This window comes from Equus asinus, chromosome 8 (genome assembly GCF_041296235.1).
Source record: "Equus asinus isolate D_3611 breed Donkey chromosome 8, EquAss-T2T_v2, whole genome shotgun sequence".
Lineage (NCBI taxonomy): Eukaryota > Metazoa > Chordata > Mammalia > Perissodactyla > Equidae > Equus > Equus asinus.
In genome coordinates this window covers 53,496,750-53,518,127 of record NC_091797.1, presented here as the reverse complement: position 1 = coordinate 53,518,127, position 21,378 = coordinate 53,496,750, and the positions used below count along the sequence as shown (strand labels likewise).

General features: G+C 44.4%; 1 protein-coding gene across 4 annotated transcripts in view; it reads right to left on the bottom strand.

The window, feature by feature from the left end:
• Positions 1-1,995: 1,995 nt before the first annotated feature.
• The window catches only part of ATXN1 (ataxin 1), a 384,106-nt gene continuing 364,723 nt past the window's right edge, over positions 1,996-21,378 (bottom strand). For all 4 annotated transcript variants that reach the window (XM_044773206.2, XM_070515602.1, XM_044773209.2 and 1 more), the window contains one exon: positions 1,996-9,726. In XM_044773206.2, coding sequence (XP_044629141.1) covers positions 9,196-9,726 — 531 coding nt within the window. In that variant the 3' untranslated portion in view covers positions 1,996-9,195. The remainder of the gene's footprint in view (positions 9,727-21,378) is intronic.

Here is a 21,378-nt window from a genome sequence, read left to right as displayed (position 1 = left end):
CAAGCCCTTAAGTTTGTTAGTGTTTTTTTTGAGGAACATTAGCCCTGAGCTAACATCTGCACCCAAACCTCCTCCTTTTGCTGAGGAAGACTGGCCCTGAGCTAACATCCATGCCCATCTTCCTCTACTTTATATGTAGGACGCCTGCCACAGCATGGCTTGATGAGCAATGTATAGGTCCACACCCAGGATCCGAACTGGTGAACCCCGGCTGCCCCAGCGGAACGTGCAAACTTGCGCTGCTGGGCCGGTCCCATTAGGTTTGTTAGTTTTAAGAGGTTCCTTATTGCAAAATGAGGGCAAGAGGTGAAGGAAAGAAGGACCTAAAGAAATCCATTAAAAATGTACAGCAGTAGTGAGGGAACTTTGGGATGGTGCCCTTCTCCGTCCTTCTACTTTGGCTGGCGGGTCACCAGTGTCCCCTTTCCCAGATTGGGCTCCTGTGCGCCACCCAGAGTGGTCAGGGAAGGGGATACCCGTCAGCTCACTCTAGCACTCCACGGGGCAGTCCTCCCTGCCGTGATGGCTGCCCGCTTTATCCATCTTGTGTAAACACTTCACTGACTACCTCTTTGTTTCCGTGAACCAAAGGCTGGTGCATCCAGTTTTTAGGGAAGGGAAAACTGAGTTACCGTAAAAGCCAAAAGCTCGTCAGGATCATTTTCAAGCAGAGGCTTCACCCAGTGCAGCCCTTCTAAGGCTCCATTTCATGCCTTTCCTTTGCTAATTCATCTCTGCCTCTGATAGCAGCGGGCCTGGGGAGCCTGCCCCGGAGCGCCCTCAGACCAGGTATCACACAGGATGCCGGGATGAAAGCACAGACCTGCGGCTGACCCGCAGGCCCTGCTGTGCAGGAGTTGGTGGCTGGGGACGGGAGAGTGCCAATGAACCAGACGCCACTCACCTTGGGGCTGAAATGGTTTCAAGCTCTGCCCCACTGCAGCATGTGAAGCAAAGGTTTTTTCCCTAATCAGTCTGACCATTTGCGGTCTCACATCCACTGGACCCCAGACTTGTCAGAACCATTATTACCTCATACTGAAACAAAACAGGAAGGAGGCAGTTCCGATTGCTTCCCCAGACCTACCCCCAGCATGCGGCATGTCCGCCCAGATTGCTCTGGAGATCGGAGGAGGAGGCAGCCTGGGGCAGCCCTTGTTGTGGCTCCAAGGCTCACCTAATTGCTGCTGGTTTAGTGCACATTCTTTCACACTGACACTGACGATGCGTCAGGACCTCGACTCAAGTCCTGAGAGGAGAGTCCTAGTGAGATGTCCCCAAACACCTGACCAGGGAGACAGTAAAAGGAAAGGAGTTCCCCAGCCCTTCCTGGGCTAGGTGAAAACTCTGAATTCAGCACCAGAGTTCTCTTCTGCCTCTGCAGACCTTCAGGCTGGAAGGATTTGGTAGTCACGTAGGCAGATGGGGGCAGGAGAGGTCACCCAAAAGGCACGGGTTCTTGAATTACTTTCTGGGGCAGCTGCTAAGCCACATCTTTCTGAGACTGGGCACAGTGCAGACCTGTGGTGCAGTATTCTTGCGACAAATGGGCCCCTCTGCCCCCTGGGAGACCCTCGCTCCTTGAGTTGCAACAGGCATGAACTACAGGAAATGTGAACTTTGCACCTTCAGACTACTAGCCAGTTCACAGCAAAACTGTACACATCGTAGTGATGCTCCATGAGCCCTGAAGCTGCCAAGCGCTGTCTAGAAACAAATATCTCTTGTAAACAGTGGTGTTCCGATAAGAGAAAGAAACATGAACCGAACCAGCCAAGACATCAGATGTGGAAATGTGCCTTTTTGCTCAGAACCGCACCTCAAGCACAACCAACCCTCCCTCTGCCAAAAAAAATAATTTGGTAGTAAAAGCAATGCCAGATGTCACTCCACCACAAACCTACGCACTGACCGCAGTGGGGGTAAGAAGGAAGAATTGTCACCATCTTCTCAGCCTCCTCTTTGTTCGAGGACCTGACACAAGGCAAGGACACATTTTGCAATTGGCACTGTTATTTTTATTAGTACGAGTATACTGAAACAATAAACTTGTACTGGTATACAGACAATTTATTTAAAACAATTTTGTTCAAATTTTGAATCAAACATTGTTTTATTATAATAATGAAATAATTTCTACCTAGAAAACCTGCAAGCACCATCAAAGAAAGGGACCATAAAATTCAATAAACAGACTCGAGTGTATCCTACAAATAGACACACCACGATTAGAAAATAGAATATGAATTCTTCCTTTTTTTTTAATATTTGTTTTAAAAAAGCTAGTGCAAGTACAATATTTTACACTGGAATTACAGAGAGTATGCACGCATATGGAAAAAAGTTCTCCTGTCACAATAAAAGCTCTTAACTATGTATGCACTTAAAATTTTCTTTTCAATAAGGTGCAAAATATCATTCCTTCCCTAGTTCTCCTCTGTACTGGTCATGTCAGTCTGATTGATAGTGCCCTCAAAGTTCTGGTGTCTCTTTTCCCTTGGCTGGTGGGAGGCATAAAATTGCAAGTTTGGTGGGTAACAATCTGATATTAAAACATCCAATGGTACGAATCTCAGAGATGGCTCGGAGGCCAGGATCCAGTGGCTAGCTGTCTTAACGAAGGCCACCACGAATACTGGCCGGGCTCTAGTGAAACCTCCTTTTCAGCTGACGCTAATTTGGGTTTCCAAGTGAGCAGTAATGGCTGGGGAGGAAGAAATCTCCCCACAAGGGCAGTAGTCACAGAACCAAGTGCACAGGTATCAAGTTGAATGTTCACTGACTGAAAGAATTTACCCCACTCCTGGGTCTCGTGTAAGACCCCGAGGAAACAAACCTACGCACCCAGCTTCTTAGTGACTGCTCTTTAAAGACCACAGCCCTCAGCTAATGTCACCTCAGACTCGATATTCTGGAGGACAGTATGTTATCTGGGCAAGAATGACTGTAAACAACGCTTCCAATGGAGGCCTTCAGACTGGCCATGGAAAAGGAGACAGGCTCATTGGCCGTCCAGACAGCAAACGAACTTAAAGAGAAAGAAAACTTGGGTGAAGTCTCCAATTGTCTGCCGTGGAAGACTTGAGTCCTTTCAGATAAGAAAAGTTATGGAAATTCCTAAGAGACTGTTATTGGATAGATACTACCTATTGGCCAAATGCACTTAATTTTAATACAGCCGAACCATCTGTACGCAAATCAAGAGGACATGAAAAACCAAGCCACTGTTCCCTCCCGCCGTTGCACAGGTGAATGTCAGCCACCAGAAACACTGCATTTAATCGTAAGGGAGGGGCTGAGATTCTGAATTTAAGAGTTGTTGGGGCTCCACCGAATATCCCCACAGCTGTCCAGTTTCCGCTGGCTGGCTTGATTTTTGGACAGAATGTGACTCTTCTGAGGAGTTAGTCCACATTTATTTTGGCCTCTTACTATCAAAGAAAAAAATCAAAATCAAACTAAAACGAGGCATTTGAATTGAAATTCACGTTTTACGCCCCCCCCCCATTTAAATGAGGTGTGGGGGGAAAGAAGGCTGAACTTTTTTTTTTTTGTCCTCATAATGAGTCCTGTTTTACTGGTAGCTAGGATCCCATGTTACAAACACTTCTTGTTCAGGATTATATTCTTTGGGTTTATTGGAACAGGAAGTGTTGAAAATGTCAGACGTCATCTCTGAAGAAAAAGGAATTGCAATGGCTTAAGAGTTTAAACTAAGAAGGGAGCTCAGAGAAGTACTTTCAGCATAGGAATGAAGAGTATTCTCAAATTGCAGGATACAGGTGCCCTCCCTCAGAAGAGCGCTGTATGTAACACAAAGGTAAAGGAAGCCTGGGCACAGTTAAAGAGCCCCTTACGTACTAATTCTTCCAGGCCATAACCATACAAATCTGATCATTTAGACATGACAAATTTCTATATACAAAAAAACATGTAACTTTCAAACTTTATGCGTTTTGTTTTTTACAAACAAGTTATGAAACTCATTGTTTCAACAGATCCATGTCTTTCAAACACTGAATGAATCATTTCGACATTCATTTTTCTTTTGTGCAATTTTTTAAAACATTACCTGTACTCCTCAAAGTGAGTGCTTCAAAATTTTTTTTTTCTTCAGTTTCTCAAATTAGGTGTACATTAAAAAGGAAAAAAAAAAAAATATTCCCACAAGATAGAGTGCTACAGGAAAAGATCCTATCAGTAAGGTAACATATTTGAAGCGAGGTCATCTATGTCAAAGAAATCTCAGTTCCGGAGTAGAGGTGTGCAAATTGTTTGGAGTTTCCCTATTAACAGAAACACAACACGGTCCGTGGAAAAGAGAGGAAACCGACCCAACACAAGAGCATATGCATGTGCTTTATAAAAAAGTATATTCTCTGTATATTTATTTATTACTTGATGTGTTCTTAAATTCTCTACTTCAGAAATTCTGGGTTGAAAGTACAAAAGTGGAAGCAAAGGCCTCCACTCCACTTTAAAAAATAAAAAGCATAATTCCCTTTCCTTTCACATCACCACCGAAGAAGCTGGATTGGGCCAGGGAGACGGCCGGCCCTTTTTTTCACCTGGAATCGTCGCGGGTGACTAGGAAGTGGGAAGTGCAAAGGGTTTTAGGAGAGAACACAGACCACAGTTTGTTGAGCTGCTTGTGGTTCACGAAACAGGAACCGTGACAACCAACACAGCTCAAAAAGCCTGGCCTTCTGTCCCGAGAGCTCCGCTTCTTCACCCATATCTGAAATAGCATGGCATTAGTGTCTTCAAAAGCATTGGAGATTTTTCTATGAAAGAAATAGGTTTTCCTTAGTAGTCACAGATGTTAAAGGGTATTGTCAATTGTTTCCTTAAAAAACAAACAAACAAACAAATTTCCCAAAGCTACAACAACAAAAATAAATTTTGGCAACGTATTTCAGTAAAGATCAAACTATGTGCAAAGAGTGGATTTTAGGATGACTAGGAGCCACTGTTCGTCACGAACATGCAGCATTATATTGCAATCTATGCAGGATCGAAGGAGTAATCCACACGATGCAGGAAATCCAAACATTCCTGGAAGTTGTACAACCCTACTCCACAGCAAAGTGCTGCTTCTGGACACATCAGTGTACCACACACACGCCAGCCCCGTCCCTGAGTAAGAGGTGTGGAAGGTTCCGCAGAGTTCCTTGGAGGGGAGAAGGGGGATGCTGCCACTTCCTGGTGGGGGAGAAAACCCAACACACTCACCTCACAGAAAACATATAGGGTCACAATTCAGAGTTTAGAAACGGGATCGACACCAGCAACGAAGAAAATCAAATCATCCCAAACCAAACTGGGTGGGTTGGAGAAAACAAAAAAATTGACCGACATAGAAAATTATCCTGAAAGTCCAAATGAAAATGCAAATCCGATTTCCACTTTCAAAGATTTGAGGTAAGTGGCATCCATCTCTGTATCCCCCCACCCCTCAGTGTGGCCCACACAAACTGAAATAATTCTTAAGTTAAACATTCTAAGGAACAGTCATTTTATATATTTAGAAATCCCTATAAAGAGAGGTTCTTGTTTGTTGGTTTCTTATTATTATGTTTTTTCTTTTCGCCCTGACTAATTTCTTGGTGATTGTGTTCCATTGTAAACGCAAAAGGCCTGCTGTTATTAGTTTAAAAATGGAAAACAGGAAAGAAAGAAAAACTAAAGACAGCTGTCAGTAAATATTGCAAGGTGGACATAGTACAGAGGCACGTGGCTGGTCCTCGTGAGCTGCACGGCACCGAAGAATTTCTATGCCTGTCATTGTTATGTTTGCTACACAGGAGCGGTGACAAAGGCTGCTCTGGGAGCCTCGGGGTTCGCCAATGTCTGCAAACAAGGGCGGTTCCCTGTCCTCTGGATGTTCCTCCTATTGGAAGAAGAGAAAGCTGCCACAACGGAGCGGTGACCGCTTTTCGCAGGCGGCGCCCCTACACGGCCACAACACGGCACGCTCAGAGCACATGCACACATCAGGCCACACTTCCTGCTCAGGCTCAGGGGCACGGCTCAAGTCTCAAGGACACAGACCTGAGGAGGGGCCTGCCTGCTCGAGGAAAAGACCGTGGACCATAGGTTGATCCTGGATCTTGCTCCAGAGTGCGCCTTAGCAATGACTGCCTCCTTCCCCTCCGCACTCCACATTCACTATTCCTCACGGTGACAGGTGACAGGGGGAACCGCACCTCTTCCCCTAGATCTCCTTTGCTTGCTCTTTCTGCAGCAGCGACAGATACCTGGGGCTCCTGCAGGCTCCCCGCCCCAGCACTCAGCATCCATGGCAGCGGAACTCGCAGCCCGAAGCAGCTCGTCCCTTTCTGGCTCCTTCCCTCCAGCCCTTCTCTGGCCAGACCAGGGAAGGTGGACCAAACAAGGAAAAAGCCAAAAGGGTCTGAGCTTTAACTAGAGCACACTGATCAGACTCTATTGGCATGGAAAGTATTGCACATGCTAAAAAAGCGAGGGAATGAAATGGACAATGTTTAGAGAGAACCAATTATCTTATAATTCCTATACCTGAAACAGAAGCACAAAAATTATGATGATGTTCCTATTGCTCCAAACCATGTATGTTTTCTCATTTTAGTGTTGGTTTTGTGGATCCAGTTAGTTGAATACTCGAAGTAAGCCAAACGGTGGTGTGTGGTTTGAGTCCACGTGAGTTGCTGTAAAGAGTGGTACTAATGAGGACAAAGTCTGTATGGCAGCCCCGTATTCCTCTTACCATCAAAGGTTACCAGACAAAAAGAAAAACAAAACCTAGTAATTGCAAGTGCCCTGAGCAGAATATATGGAAGATTAAGCAAGTTCTCTGAACAGAAACGCTTAAAAAAATACAGCATTGAATAAGCAGGATGACTGCAAGAATGGGCCCACCCAGCTCTCTGCTAGTGCGCTGGGAGGGTAATGAAATCTGAAGACAGTCAAAGACTGGTTCTAGCTATTCTAAGTCTAGTCATATGTTTTTGGTACACCCCAGAAAATGGCTTATAAAAATCATGAGTTCTGGTGAAAACTAAAAATGAAAGAATACTAGATAGCCAAACTGTGGGTTGACGTCAGATTTTTTTTTTTTTTAATTTGCGAATGGGAGAAGTACTATTTTCAATGGTAAAAAAAAAAAAATCAGAGAAATATTTGTTCAGATTAGTTGCAGCCATTCCAAGTAAGAACATTTAAAAACTTCTCCCTACTTATAAAGCTTTCTTTTAAAAGCACTTTAAGATGCACACTGAAAACCCACAAACAATTTCAGATGTCTGGGAATGAAAGGTTTAAACTATGAAATACCCTTCTGGGTTTGTACCAAACCTTAAATCTTGATTTGATTTCAGATGGAAAAAGAAAAAAAGTCATTTGGAAAATAACATTAATAACAACAACAATAAAGTAATTGTTTTTTAAAAAAACTTGCTCACATATATAAATGTCTTTATGGAAAACTCTCTCAATGAATCTGAAGAAAATTCTCAGAGTTGTCCTGCTAAGACCTGGTTTTTGTGACAGATGTGGTAGAAAGACCAAAATGAATTCTGAAAGGAACATAACCTTATAAAATGGCCTAGAGTTTAGGCAAGTTAGAAAGTAATTTTGCTACATTTATTTATGCTCGTTCAGTCCCCCAAACCTTTCCCACAATGTTATTGGATAAAAACTGCAGGACTATCACACAAATTATAAACTCAACATGTGCAAATCGCAAGGTTCTTTAAAAGTTCATCTTAAAAAGAAAAACACTGGACAAAAATGAGTATTCTTTTTTCCATCCCTTTTCTCTCAGTTTCTCTGCCAGCTCTGCATATGCCTTTAATCCTTTGTCAGACATCAAAGTGAAAAGTGCCCCCTGTCAGGCTGTACTTGGTGTCATTCATTGTCACATACTAGTTCATAATTCACATTCATCCCTTTAAACCACATTGAAACTTTCAATATCTTGCTCGTGAGAAACTCTGCAGAGCTGAAATGTAGTTACAGTGTTGAAAAAAAGAAAGCAACTTAGTTTTCTGTTTTTCTTCCCAAAGAGTTTAAAGTGAGATACAGTACTTGTTGAATGATAGACCAAGATGCTTGGTAATAAAGTGTGAACAGCATTTTAAGTGTTTAGAGATAGTAATATATATGCTCATCTTCAAAATCTAATTCCTCACGTCACACTGGAATCTGAAAAAAGTGGCACCCGAATTGTCCATAGTCATGAGCTAGAAACAGTACTAGAGTTAAAAGACAAAAGATTTGCAAACCCAATGCGAAGAGCTTCCGCGGCTCTCTCTGAAGGGCAGTTTGTGTCTATCTCTTGGGAGCGAAGTCAACCTGATTAGTTTTCCTAACACTGCACAGAAACCAGAGTGGGTGCTCACTCTCCCCTACCGCGGCCGCCCATCACCTCCACGTGGGGCGATGCCAGCAGGGGCTGCCCCGCCCACCACGACACCCTGGAGACATCACTGCACTAGTTAAGCAGAAACGAAATCCCACGTGTGGCAGTTGCTGTTTTAAAAAAAATATCAGTGCAGTCAGGCCCCATAGGGGGAAATATATATCTATGTGATTAAAAGTTGCTTTTATTGTAAAATATGTTGGAAAAAAATGTTTTTTACACGGTTAGCTTTCCATCTGCCGTCGGATGCCTCTCTAGGATGCCCTGAAGCTGGGTTCCTGGGGTTTCTTTTGCACGTGTCCATGAGGACATTCCTCTGGACCTCCAATCCCGTGCTGAGAGCAAGAGAGTGAGACAGAGGGAGGCAGAGAGAGAGAGAGAGACCCACACTCACTGCGGCATCCGTGCCCCCCACGCACGCACACATGCACGCACGCACGCACGCATCCCCTGCAGTGCGCTTCCCGCAGAACTTCCCCGTGAAACCAGCGGAAGTCAGCGCCCAGTGGATGCTTCTGTGCTGCTAGAAAAGGCAGGCGCTTGAAGCCACATTCATTTCTACCAGGATGCCCGGAGCCTGGACTGGCCCTGCCCTGGCCCCCCGTCACTGACAGACCCACGTGGAAAAAGCATATGCACCAGTCTCCTGGCAACCCAGCTGTAACTCTAATGACAAGGTTATAACAGAAACCTAAAGTAAGAGGATAACATGTAAATACTGTGTTATTTAGCCTACAGTACAGTAATCTTGATACAAATGGTAAGGGAGAGCCAACTTTCTTTTCCCCACACTGCCTCTACTTGCCTACATTAGACCGGCCTTCAATGCAAATCTTAACCTCCTGAGGAATCAGAGAAGGCTTAGGAAGAGTCAAAGGTGGCTCATCTTCTGACTTCTCCAGTTTGCGGGTCTCCGGCGCCGACCACCTCCTCTTCCTCGTTGCTGCGGGCTTGCTGGGTTCTATTTTGGTGAGCAAGGGCGCTGCAGGCAATCCTATTTTTTCCGGAAACTTCAGTTCGCCGTTCTCGGAAAGCATCTGGGCACTTCCCTGATTGATTCCGTTTTCCTGCTCGGCATACCTGTGTCTACTGCCCGCGAGGCCGTCGGTCTTTGCGTGCTTCAGCAGGACGCTGGCAGGATCCACGGGCTGGCCCTTTTTAACAGAGCCGTTCTTCAGGTTCTTGAGGGTAAGCGAGATGCAGACGTCCCCGACGGAGAGTTTGGAACACGGCAAATCAAAGAGCTGGCTGGTTCTCTCCGGACAGCAGGATGACCAGCCCTGTCCAAACACAAAAAAAGGGTACTCTACCAAAACTTCCACGCTGACCTGTGGGAAGAGTGAGAGGGAGAGAGAGGAAAGAGGAAGGAAACAAATGAAGACATTTTATTCTTGTTGTATTTCACACACACACAAGCACACGTACGTATATAAGCTGAGTGGAAAAAAATAAGACTTAGTTCCACAGACCTTCCGCACCAACACACACACACGAGGCTCTTAATTTTCTGCTGTACCTGTACTCTCCATATACAGATGTTGGGTAGAAGCCAGTAAAAGCCCAATCAGTATTCAAAATATCATTTTACTGAGTATCAGCTCTCCAGCTGGTCTCCGTTAAAACAAGTCAATCGACCCCAAAGGATGATGGAACATCTATTTAATGTTCAGCACTGAGTTAGGCTCTGCGGGGGACTCAAGTCCAAGATACGGTCTTGTGCTTTATTAGCTCACTGGACAAATACGATTCTCACATATGACAGAGCTAAAGATGGATCAGAGCTGGACTGTATGTAAGCTCCACGAGGCATGCACTAGGTGTTTATTAAAAGGGCACCTGGCACGTCATTGACGCTTACTAAACATTTGTTGGATAAATGAATGTATCCTTTAGGAATTTAGAGGCAGCAGAATCAGTGAAGGCTAGAGTAAGCAGGGAGGGTCTTCCCAGGACCCTGAAGGATGGGCAGGACTTGGAGAGGTTTGAGGGGGGGACACTGCTGGGGAGAGGGTAAAATGGACTGAGGGAGCTCAAGTACTTGGCCCACCTACAAGGCCAAGCACCAGGCCCTCAAATCAGTCTCTGCTTTGTTTGAAAAACAAATATTGAAGGCAGGGGAAGCCCAGTATCCTTTCAATACGCTGCCATTTTCTCTATGCTGCTATGTGCCATGCATTGTGCTAAGGAAATAAATGGAAAAAGACAGTCCTGGTCCCAGAGGAGTTCACACTCAAGTGGGCAAAAGAGGCACGTGAACAGTAACTTCCAATCAATGTGATGAGTGGAGTTATAAATTTGCGCAGTATTAAGTTGCTGGAGGGCAGAGGAAAGGCATGGTCCAGTTTGGAGAAGAAGTGAGTTAGGACGTCTTCTTGGATGAGATGTACTGTGCTGAGATTTTTTTAAAAAAAAGGGCGTGGAGTAGAGGTGTGGTTACAAGGAAAAGAAATTCCTGGAAGTAGGGCTTATATGAACAAAGGCAAGGAGACAGTGTGTATGTGTAGGAATTTGTAAACTGTCCAGTAAAAGTCTTTCTATTGCCATTAAATTAGGTTGAAATGCACTTGAGGTTTTAACAGTTGAAATTTCATAGGAATTTAATTTCTTCAACTTTATGCTATATAAAAAAAGAAAAAGAGGACAATGAAGTAGTTGTAAAAAGTCAATTTTCAATGGCTCTTCTAGAAGTAGCAGACTAGGTAATTTGGAACCCTCCTGCTGAGGACAACTAAACACTCTGAACAAAAAAGAAACAAAAACTCTGGACAAAACGTAAAAAAAATATTTTGTACGGCACTAGACAGAAATTAAGATAGTAGAAAATCAGTGGCCCAGGATTAGGAAAGGGTGATGGTGTTTGGGGCTATTTCCTCCAAGGGCATGTGCCATTCCAAGAGCGGTTGTGAAACCAGGTGGGCTTTTGGTAATCTCAGGAGCATGGGGTGGGGGTGAGCAGAGAACAGAGTTTGGGGTACACCAAGGGAGGATGCTCTCTGACAAACTGCACTCTTTTGGGCTGTAACCCCAAAGCACTGTACTCTCGAAGTAAAGTGAACCAGAAGCAGACAGGCCCTCGCAAGGTCTGAAGCTCAGATTTTAATCACCTTAGTCCTTAAAATCAGATTAAGGTCTTGAATTATTTCCACAATTTTTCAAATAAATGACATTCAATTTAAAAAAGACATTCAATTAAAAAAGGGGGAGCAGGTCCATGAGCAGATCAGACGACATGAATAAAAACCAGGAGAAACAACAGATAATAGAAACAGACCACAAGGGGCTTCTGATACACAGTCATCAGATTAGACTTTAAAGTGACTATGTTTAGAATATTTCAGGAGATTCAAAACAAGTGTGAGGATTTTGGTAGAGAATTAGAACATATTTTTAAAAGATCCAGGGAAATTTTAGAATGAAAAAATAAAATACATCCACTAAAATCAAGAATGCAATGGATTTTCCAACAGAATAAACGTGGTTGAAGAGAGAATTAGTGAACTGGATTCTTTTATTAGAGCTTTAGAAGAAACTATACAGAATGAAACAGAGACAAAAAGATGGCTACTACTGAAGAGAGGGTAAGAGACATAAAAGACACTTTGAGAAGATCTAACAGACATGTAAGTTAAACCCTACAAGGAGAGAGAGAGATGACAGGGCAGAAGTAATACTTGAGGAGATAATGGCTAAGAATTTTCTGAAACTGGTAAGACTCAGACACCACAGATTCAAGAAGGCCTAACCCCCAAGCAGGAAAAATTAAAAGAAATTCTGACCTCAGCAAGTCATCACTGCTGTAAACCAAAGACAGGAAAAAATTCTTAAAAGCCTCCAGCCCAAAAGATACATCCAAATAAGCAATAATTAAACTCACAGTTGACTTCTCAATAAAAATAATGGGAGCCAGAAGACAGTGAAATATCTTTAAAATACTAACGAAAAAGAACTGCCAACCAAGAATTCCATATCGAGCAAAAAGATCCTTCAAGAATGAAGGCAAAATAGACATTTTTCAGACAAACATTAATTAAAAGAATTCACCACCAACAGATCTGCACTAAAGAAAATACTGAAGAGTATTCTTTAGTTAGAGAAAAAATGAATCTAGATGGAAGTCTGGAGATGCAGGAAGGAATGAAGAGCAATGAAAATGGTAAGTGGTGGGTAAATCAAAGTAACGTTGACTGGGGGAAGCCCGGTGGTATAGTGGTTAAGTTTGTGTGCTCTGCTTTGGCAGCTGTGGGTTCACAGGTCTGGATCCCAGGTGTAGACCTCGCACAGCTCGTCAAGCCATGCTGTGGCAGCATCCCACATAAAATAGAGGAGGACTGGCACAGATGTTAGCTCAGGGCCAGTCTTCCTCACACACACACAAAATATATATTGACCGTATACAATAATAGTAAAAATGTTCTGTTGAATTTTATGTACACAAACATGTACACAAACACATAAGTAATTAAAATACTCTCCAGAACTTAAAAAGTAGTAAATTTCCATGTAATTTCCATGGATTGTGACTTTTCTATTTAACCCACTTTATCTTTCTTATTTACTTATTTTTTATTTTTCCTTCTCCCCAAAGCCCCCCCAGTACATAGTTGTATATTTTAGCTGTGGGTCCTTCTAGCTGTGGCATGTGGGATGCTGCCTCAGCATGGCCTGATGAGTGGTGCTAGGTCCACGCCCAGGATCCGAACTGGCAAAACCCTGGGCTGCCGAAGTGGAGCATGTGAACTTAACCATGTGACCAGGGGGCCGGCCCCTATCTTTTTTGATAATTAAGATTGATCTAGTTCTAAACACACTTCTTGAATGATAAACTTTATTTTCTCCATAGAAGACATGTTTTTAGAAGTAAAAACCAGAGTGAATTCATTGGAAGCCTATTACTATAGTGTGTGTGTGAGCACACACCCATATATATGTGCATATTATCTGTGGAAAATTTCACCGTGCTGGGCTATTTTAACAATGTAAAGAGAGCTAATTTTTTTTTTTTTTTGGTGAGGAAGATTGGCCCTGAGCTAACATCTGTTGCCAATCTTCCTCCTTTCCCACGCACCCCCCAAAGCGCCAGCACATAGTTGTATATCCTAGTTGTAAGTCATTCTACTTCTTCTAGTGGGATGCTGCCACAGCATGGGTTGACAAGCTGTGTGGAGGTCTGTGCCCAGGATCTGAAGTGGTGAACCCTGGGCCGCCAAAGTGGAGCACGTGAACTTAACGACTTGGCCATGGGGCTGGCCCCATGAAAGCTACAATTTTTTGAGTGCCTACTATCTGTCAAACATGCAGGTAGAAACTTTACAAAAAGCTTTTGCTTAATGCTCACAATATACTAGTGAAAACAGTATTGTTGTTCCAGTTTTACAAATAAGGAACTATAGTCTCAGAGAGATTAAATCACTTGCTAACATCATAACTATAAAATGATGGATTTGGGGTTTAATCCCAGTCTCTTTGGCCCCAAAACCCATCTTCTTTTTCCTGTGCTCCTGATCTCTGACCCTGTGAACAAAGATATTCTAATACCACCAAAAGAGATACACTTACCGCTCCCTCTACCCCGACAGCGGAGAGTGTTACTTGACATGAAAAGGATCCAATGGCATGAGCTCAGGGATTGTTTCATGGTACAGAAAATCACAAAATACTGTCAGCCTTACATCTACTCATACAATTCTAGTCTCCCTCTACAAGCGTGTGATGAGGCTGATATTCAGTTACAGAACTACATTTATACCACACAGACATGTATATTTGCATATACATACGTACAAATATACTTACAAGTTACAGTATCAGATGGGGATGCCCACTGAGTTCCAAGTGGGAGGACCAACCTGGAGCTGGCTCTGTAAATCCTCCCCCAAACCTCTCAGAACCATTAATTAACATCATACGCTGAGCGGAAGGTACAAATCTTAGCTCAAGTGGGGATTGTTTAGCTGTATTTCCAAGTCATGAAAACAAAGTTCTCAAGTGTAAATATCCCGTCAGACCTTCTACCAGACTCGCTGCTTGTCCCTGCCTAACACCAGTCAGAGGTAATGAGATGTTCCTAATACTTCAAATCCTATTTGCAAACACAGTGGTCTCCTTTGGCTTTGCACGTTCCTAGATGATCCGCTTCTCTGGGGAGTCTGTCTCCTTGCTGGCAGACAGCCCAACACCTACCGATGGACGGGTTCTTGGTGTGTGAGCCATATCATACACACTCCTCAGGGCAGCCAATATTCCGCGTTCTGAAAAGAACATCTACTGCATCCTCACAGGCAAATCTATCTGAAGACTTTCACGCTTACCAAGTGTCTGAAGACTCACTAAGAAGGAATGTCCTCGAGGCCCTTAGAACAGGTGACATTATTGATTATTCAAAAGCTATGACGTAGATACATATGTTTCCCATTACATACACCATGATGTTTTTGGGCATTTTGAAAGCCCTTCATTACTCTCTCATCTCAAAACCCCAAAGACAAGTCTTAGAATGAAATGCTGTGGGGTGGTCTATAGCTTGGACAACCCACCTAAAAATTCATGAAAGAAAAGTGACGAGGGGAGAGAAGGGTATTTGAGATGTGTAGGAAAAAGAGTTGATGACAATGGAATTTATTTTAACCTGGATACGTTCGGGAAAATCTACCACTTCGAAGGCTTGCTTTTTGTCCCTTCCTCCTAAATTCTGGCTTCGTCTCCTCCCAAAGGAGCTCTGCCACTCTGCGAAAAGATGCCACACCACACATCCTCAGCTGGGTCTACGCAAATTAGGAGCCCAGATTATTCAGATAATCTCATCGTTGTAAGCAGCAGACTAGAGCACAGGCCAAACAATCTTTTTCTCCTCCCTGTTCATCCTCGATAATATTTATCCTCATTAATATTTTTCTCCTCCCTAATTATGTAGCCTGCATTAACCAGATAATGCGATTTTCTTTTGGTCTGCATATATGTGAACTAAAGTAAGTTTTTTCCCTTTCTATGGAGAAAGTTAAACTCTCATCGCACACATCTCAAGTAAGCACACTAAAGTATTCATAACAAGTCTATTTTTATTTCATAATCAGGTTTGTCAGAAGGATATAGACATTCTTAAAGGTTAACTGATCACCAACAGTTAATGAAGAAATCATACCGAGGGACTTTTTTTAGTGATAACATCTATGGTTAGGTCTGTCTGCTTGCAATTCCCTTAGAGAGGAACATTATCTACCTCAAAATATGCTGTCAGTGCCAACAGGTACTGTCTTGCACATGAAACAGAGACGGTGGGTTTTTGTGACACGAATTTACTTTAAACCAGAACAATGAATCTGTGAATTCCTTGAACTTGAGACCATGTGGGTCTTCCCTGTGGTGCTGACAGCTTCAAAATATTGATCAAGTGTTCACACTCCCGGTTTTACAGTTTTGACAAAGTTCAATACACAACACTGAGTACCTGTTGAGTGTTAGAAACCTTAGAAAAGCACCTATTTTCTAAGACCCATCTCTTACCCTCAGTGGGGAGACAGGACATGCATGCAAAACAAGTAACTCTGCAATGGCGTGTCTGGATCCTAGCAACCGTGTCATCTGATCATGTCCACTTGGATATCGATTGGCAACTCAAACTTAACATGTCCAAAGTAGACCTCCCGCTATGGGTCTGTCCACCGGCGCCTTCTGTCTTCTTCCCCACTCCATGAAGGGCAGCCCCATTCTTCCAGTGGTTCAGGTCAAGGGCCTGGGAGTCATGCCTTACTCGGCTTTTTCTCTCAGACCACACACATCCAAACTACAGGCAAAGCCTATTGGTTCTCTCTTCCAAATATATCTAGAATGAGACCATTTCTCACTGCCTCCATCGCCACTGTGCCGGCAAGCCAGCTTCTCACTGGGTTTTGAAAAAGCCTCATGAAGACGTGGTCTGTAACCCACCCCCTACTCACTGTACCGTAGTGACACTGATCTTGCTGGTCCTTTAACTCCAAAGACACTCGTGCCTCAGGGTCTGTGCATCTGCTCTTCCCTCCATTTGGAGTCCTTTGTGGTCCCCATTCCCCGCCTCAGAGAGAGCCTCCCTGACCACTCTATTAACATAACGGCCCTGCATCCCTAGTTCCCCTCTCCTCTCTAGGCTGCTTTATTTGTTCCCATAGCACTTACTATCTTTTGATGCATAATGTTTTTACCTACTTACATACTTGTCTGTTTCACCTCTTCCCCCAAATTCCCACAAGACTGAATGCTCCTTGAGGGCTGAGATAGTGTCTGTTTTGCTTATTGTTCTGTCTCCAGAATGCAGAATACATCCTAGCATGTAAGAGGTGCTCAGGAAAAATCTGAAAGAACTCGTTGCCTGTTTGCCTTTCATAGGGAAACACTGCAATAGCACAACCGGCCAGCAGAGGGCAGTGTTTAGACACTGCAGAGGCTGCGCCTGTCCTGTTTCACCAGCGGGGACTAACCTGGGCTTGGAGTCCTTCCTGGGGAGAGGAGCAGAGCCTTCCCGGGTCTGGCTCACCCCCTAACAGGCAGCTTTCCGGGTTGAGCCATAGCTGCCTCCCTCAGGGCTCCTGTCAGACGCTGAGCTCATTGTGATTTCATTGAATTATACTCCTGTTACTTTCTCTCCACTCTTGAGGCTCCTTTCTGCTCTTTCAGCTGTGCTAATAATCATTAATTCATTTTATGATCTTGTCGGGGTTCAAACGATCTCTGATTAAACCCCAATGAAAATATATTCATGGGGGCAGTACCGTATAAAACCAAAACATGTTACATAACTCCTGGCAGCTCGACATAGCCCAGTTTTTCATCCCATAAATACATCTTTTTCCAGACACTTGAAGCAGTCTGTAGAATGAAATGCGAGCACGAATAGCCTTTGTCCTCATGTCAGCTTGAGGCCCTCTGTCTTTCTTCTCTGGATGCCTGGTAGCCAGTACCTCTCCTTTTTAGGGGCGGACCATCTCCCATCCTCCCCCACCCTTTCCCATCCTCCTGCTGCTGCTGTGGGCACACCCATCTGCTCACCACTGCTCCTGTGAGCAATGTGCCTCCCCCCTCCCTGTCTCCAGGCCCCCATACCAACTCCTCCAAAATGATCAGCTCCACCTTCCACTCAGGATGGAGGAAACAAGACAGGGAGGCAACACAACCTCACTTCTGGGCTGATAATTATTTACTCAGTGTCGCCTTCCTGGTCTAGCTAATGATGGGCTTTTAAGATCATTCTTAGCTCTTCTGTGTGTAAGTTCAATAAAACTCCTTTAACTACTTAGTGAATAACTACTGTACCTAAACACTGCGTGCATATCCACATATTTATGCTGTTTGGTTGTATATTTCAATCTTAGATTGGTGCTATGTCTATATACACACATATGTACATATCACCAAAAACAAGATATAAAGAAAACAAAACGTCTGTTGTTTTAATTTGTCTCCCTTTCCCTTCACAAGAATCCCTGTCTTCACAAATGTGAAGGGCATCTGTTTTCCAAAACATTTTCGCTTGATACTATCCCACATGTACAAATTCTGCCTGTACCCGGGAGCAAGGACTTCTCTTAGAAGCTGGGTTTCAGTGAACATGTCTTGTTTTCAGTGAAATTATGAAGTTGGGAACTGCTAACATCATTTGCAAGTGAAACTCTTGATCCTGTGTTACCTGTAGAGAAAGCCAGTCTGTCTTCCTGGAAGGCCAGTTTGCAGGACTACATTCTCGGGAGGAAGAAAATCAGGAAATCCTGGAGAAATGATTAAGGGCTAAGCAGGAGACCCGTTTATTTCAATGTTTAAAAATCATTAATAGGGGCTGGCCCCGTGGCCGAGTGGTTAAGTTCACGCGCTCCGCTGCAGGCAGCCCAGAGTTTCGTTGGTTCGAATCCTGGGCGCGTACATGGCACTGCTCATCAAACCACGCTGAGGCGGCATCCCACATGCCACAACTAGAATGACCCACAACGAAGAATATACAGCTATGTACTGGGGGGCTTTGGGGAGAAAAAGGAAAAAAATAAAATCTTTAAAAAAAAATCATTAATAAAAACAGTCACAACTCTTCAGTCGAGTGTAAGACTATCTGCGAGTGGTCTATTTAAAACACTGAATCACGTTAACGCTAAGCCTGACTCAGTCTTTGGTGGAAGCATTTCGGGGTTGTTCCGTAAACCCACACCCTAGCGCAGAGACGCCTCCAAACACAAATGCCAAACGGCGAGTCGGGTCCTTGTCACACGTGGCGGCACGGCTCCCAGAGCCTCCGTGGTGGGGAGGCCCCGTTAGGACTCTGCTCAACAAGTGACATGGCAGCTCTCAGGCCACAGATCCGACACCACCCACCCTTCTCCCTTGGGGTCTTAAAGGTGTGCCTTAAAGAACAACAGCATACTATTCGGTGCTAAAAAGAAATGAGCTATCAAACCACAGAACGGCATGAAGGAAGCTTAAATGCATTTTGCCAAGTGAAAAAAGCCAGGCTGAAACGGCTGTAGGAGTGCAGCTCTATGACATTCTGGAAAAGGCAGAACTATAGAAACGCAAAAAGATCAGTGGTTCCCTGAGCTTCGGGGCAGGGGTGGGAGTTGGGAGCACGAACAGGTGAAACATAAAGGATTTTTAAGGTGAAACTACTCCGTATGATAGCGTAAAGCTGGGTATGTGACATTACAGATTTGTCTAAACCCAGAACGTACAGCACGAAGAGTAAACCTCAGTGTAAACTATGGACCTTGGTTAATAACAATGTATCAATATCGGCTCATCGGTTGTGAGCCAATGCATTACACAAATGCAAGATCTTCATAATAGGGGAAACTGTGGGTGTCTGAGAACTCTCTGTACACCCTGATCGATTTTTTGTAAACCTAAGCTACTTGCAACAATAAAGTCTATTAATTAAAAAAAAAGCTACAAACAACAACGCTCTGAGAGCATCTCCTTCTGTAATACATGTGAGACCACCTAGTTGGGGACACTTAGATCACACAGAGCCTAAAGGAGAGCATTCTTCTTTCTCTTTGTGGAGGGGCACACAGACATGCACACACAAATGTGGCTGGATGCCGCAGCTCTGCTGGAGCCTTTCCGGCATTAGATCTGAGAGGAGGATTATTACCAGTGAGGGGACCAGAGGCCCAGCGCTGGGCTGTGCACACAGGGCAGCCACTCTCTGCTTTTTGATGCATTAGGATTCACTTCCACCAAGCCCCACATGTGAAATGTTGGCAAGTCAGTCTGCCTTGGCTGCTAGGGGAACGTACGGGCTTATGTGCTGCTTGCATGAGGGCTCTGGCTATTTTTAGGCACCAGCTAATCCATTAAATGCATAATGCTGCCACTGATGACTCACAGAACACAGCAGTCAAATTAAAAAATAGTGGAATGAAAGAAAAGCCATCGGCAGACGTGCAGTAAGCACAGCATTAGAGCACGCTGCACGAGCGTGCGTGCGGGCGTGCACACACACAGGCACAAGCACCAGGGCAGTCGGGAGCAGAAAATGGCACTGAATATTAAACAGCCACCAAGGAGGTAAAGGGAAGCAGTCACCTGGGGAGGACCTGGGAAGCGACAGACAGCTCTAATAACATACGGAGCTCGGCAGTCAGGAAAGAAGCAAAGAAAAGTGTTACCCCAGAGGAATTTACAAATAAAATTTACTACAATTCTACTGAGCAAATTTTGTATACTCTTCAGAAAAGTTGAGCCTGGGGAGCATGAGACAGAGGGATAGGAAGACTCCTCACAGACAGAACATTGTTGCCAGATGGAAGACAAAGATTCCGCAGGCGGGGCTATCCTGGGCAGGGGTTCTCCCAGTGGGCAGGTTGCTAAGATCCCATCTGCAGAAGAGAGGCGCGGGAGCCCATTTCTACATTGGTCCTCTTGCTGATGGGGAGGGCTGGACCACCAATCCACCTCTCCAGTCCAGCTCACGCTCAGAAAAACATGGTTTAGCATGAAGTCATGTAGCCTTCCTGATAGAAACAGCAGTATGGGTGCCCCTGCGCCATTCAGAGGAACATGCTACAGGAATACAGGCAGGGTAGAAATGGCTTATGGCGCTCACTGGAAAAGTTCAGCCTTCTTTCTAGACTTTTCTAGATTGTCCCTCTCCTTCCATAAATTCTTTTTAGAGCATGAGGCCATTTATTTCTTTTTCAGAAGCTAACCTTTTCTCAGGGCCAAAGTCACCGAAGTGGAAGCTGGGAAGGAAAGCTAATGTTGTCAAGGGCCTACTATGTGCTATGTATTGTGTGGTTCCTTTGAATACATTTTCTTTAATTCTTACAGAAACCCTCATTGTTCCCACTGTGTAAGCAGAATGGCAAGCTTAGACATAATTTGCATGATAAATTACTTGTGCAGTCATTCGTAAATCATTTGCACCAGGTCCCAGTGCCATGGAGGGGTGGAGAATAGATTCAGACTTAGGTCTTTGGGGCTCCAGATCTCACATATTCCTACTGGTTAACCTGCTTCCCACCCAAGCAGACCATGCCCCATCCTCTTATTGAGGTGCACTGGCTCCCATGTTGATGCTATGGTCTGGGGATCCCTTTGGGGATTCACCACAGACTTACAGACTCAAACTTGGAGAATTTTACGTGGACTATATTTGGCAGTGAGGCCCAAGGGAAGCAATTCTGCAGTCTGTTGGGGCTCTCAACCAGAGTCACGAAGCCTGAGAGGCCCGCATGACTCCTACCTGGGGTGGAAGGTGCTACCTGTCTTTCACCAGAAGAGCAGGAGACCGCAGAGTGGCCACAAAGAGGCTTCGTGTGGTGCAAACAGTGGAAACAGACAGTGCCTGGAATTCCTCTTTTGCCCTCTCCCAGCACCGCGGTGGGGAAGTGGGATGCAAAGATGCTCTGCCTGTGCAGAGAAATACTCAGCAAAGCCACAGGGACAAATAGGTGAAAGCATTTTTCTCCTACAATGCCTCGTCTGGAGCGTCAGCCAAGACAACACTGGAGGCGTCTTTCCAC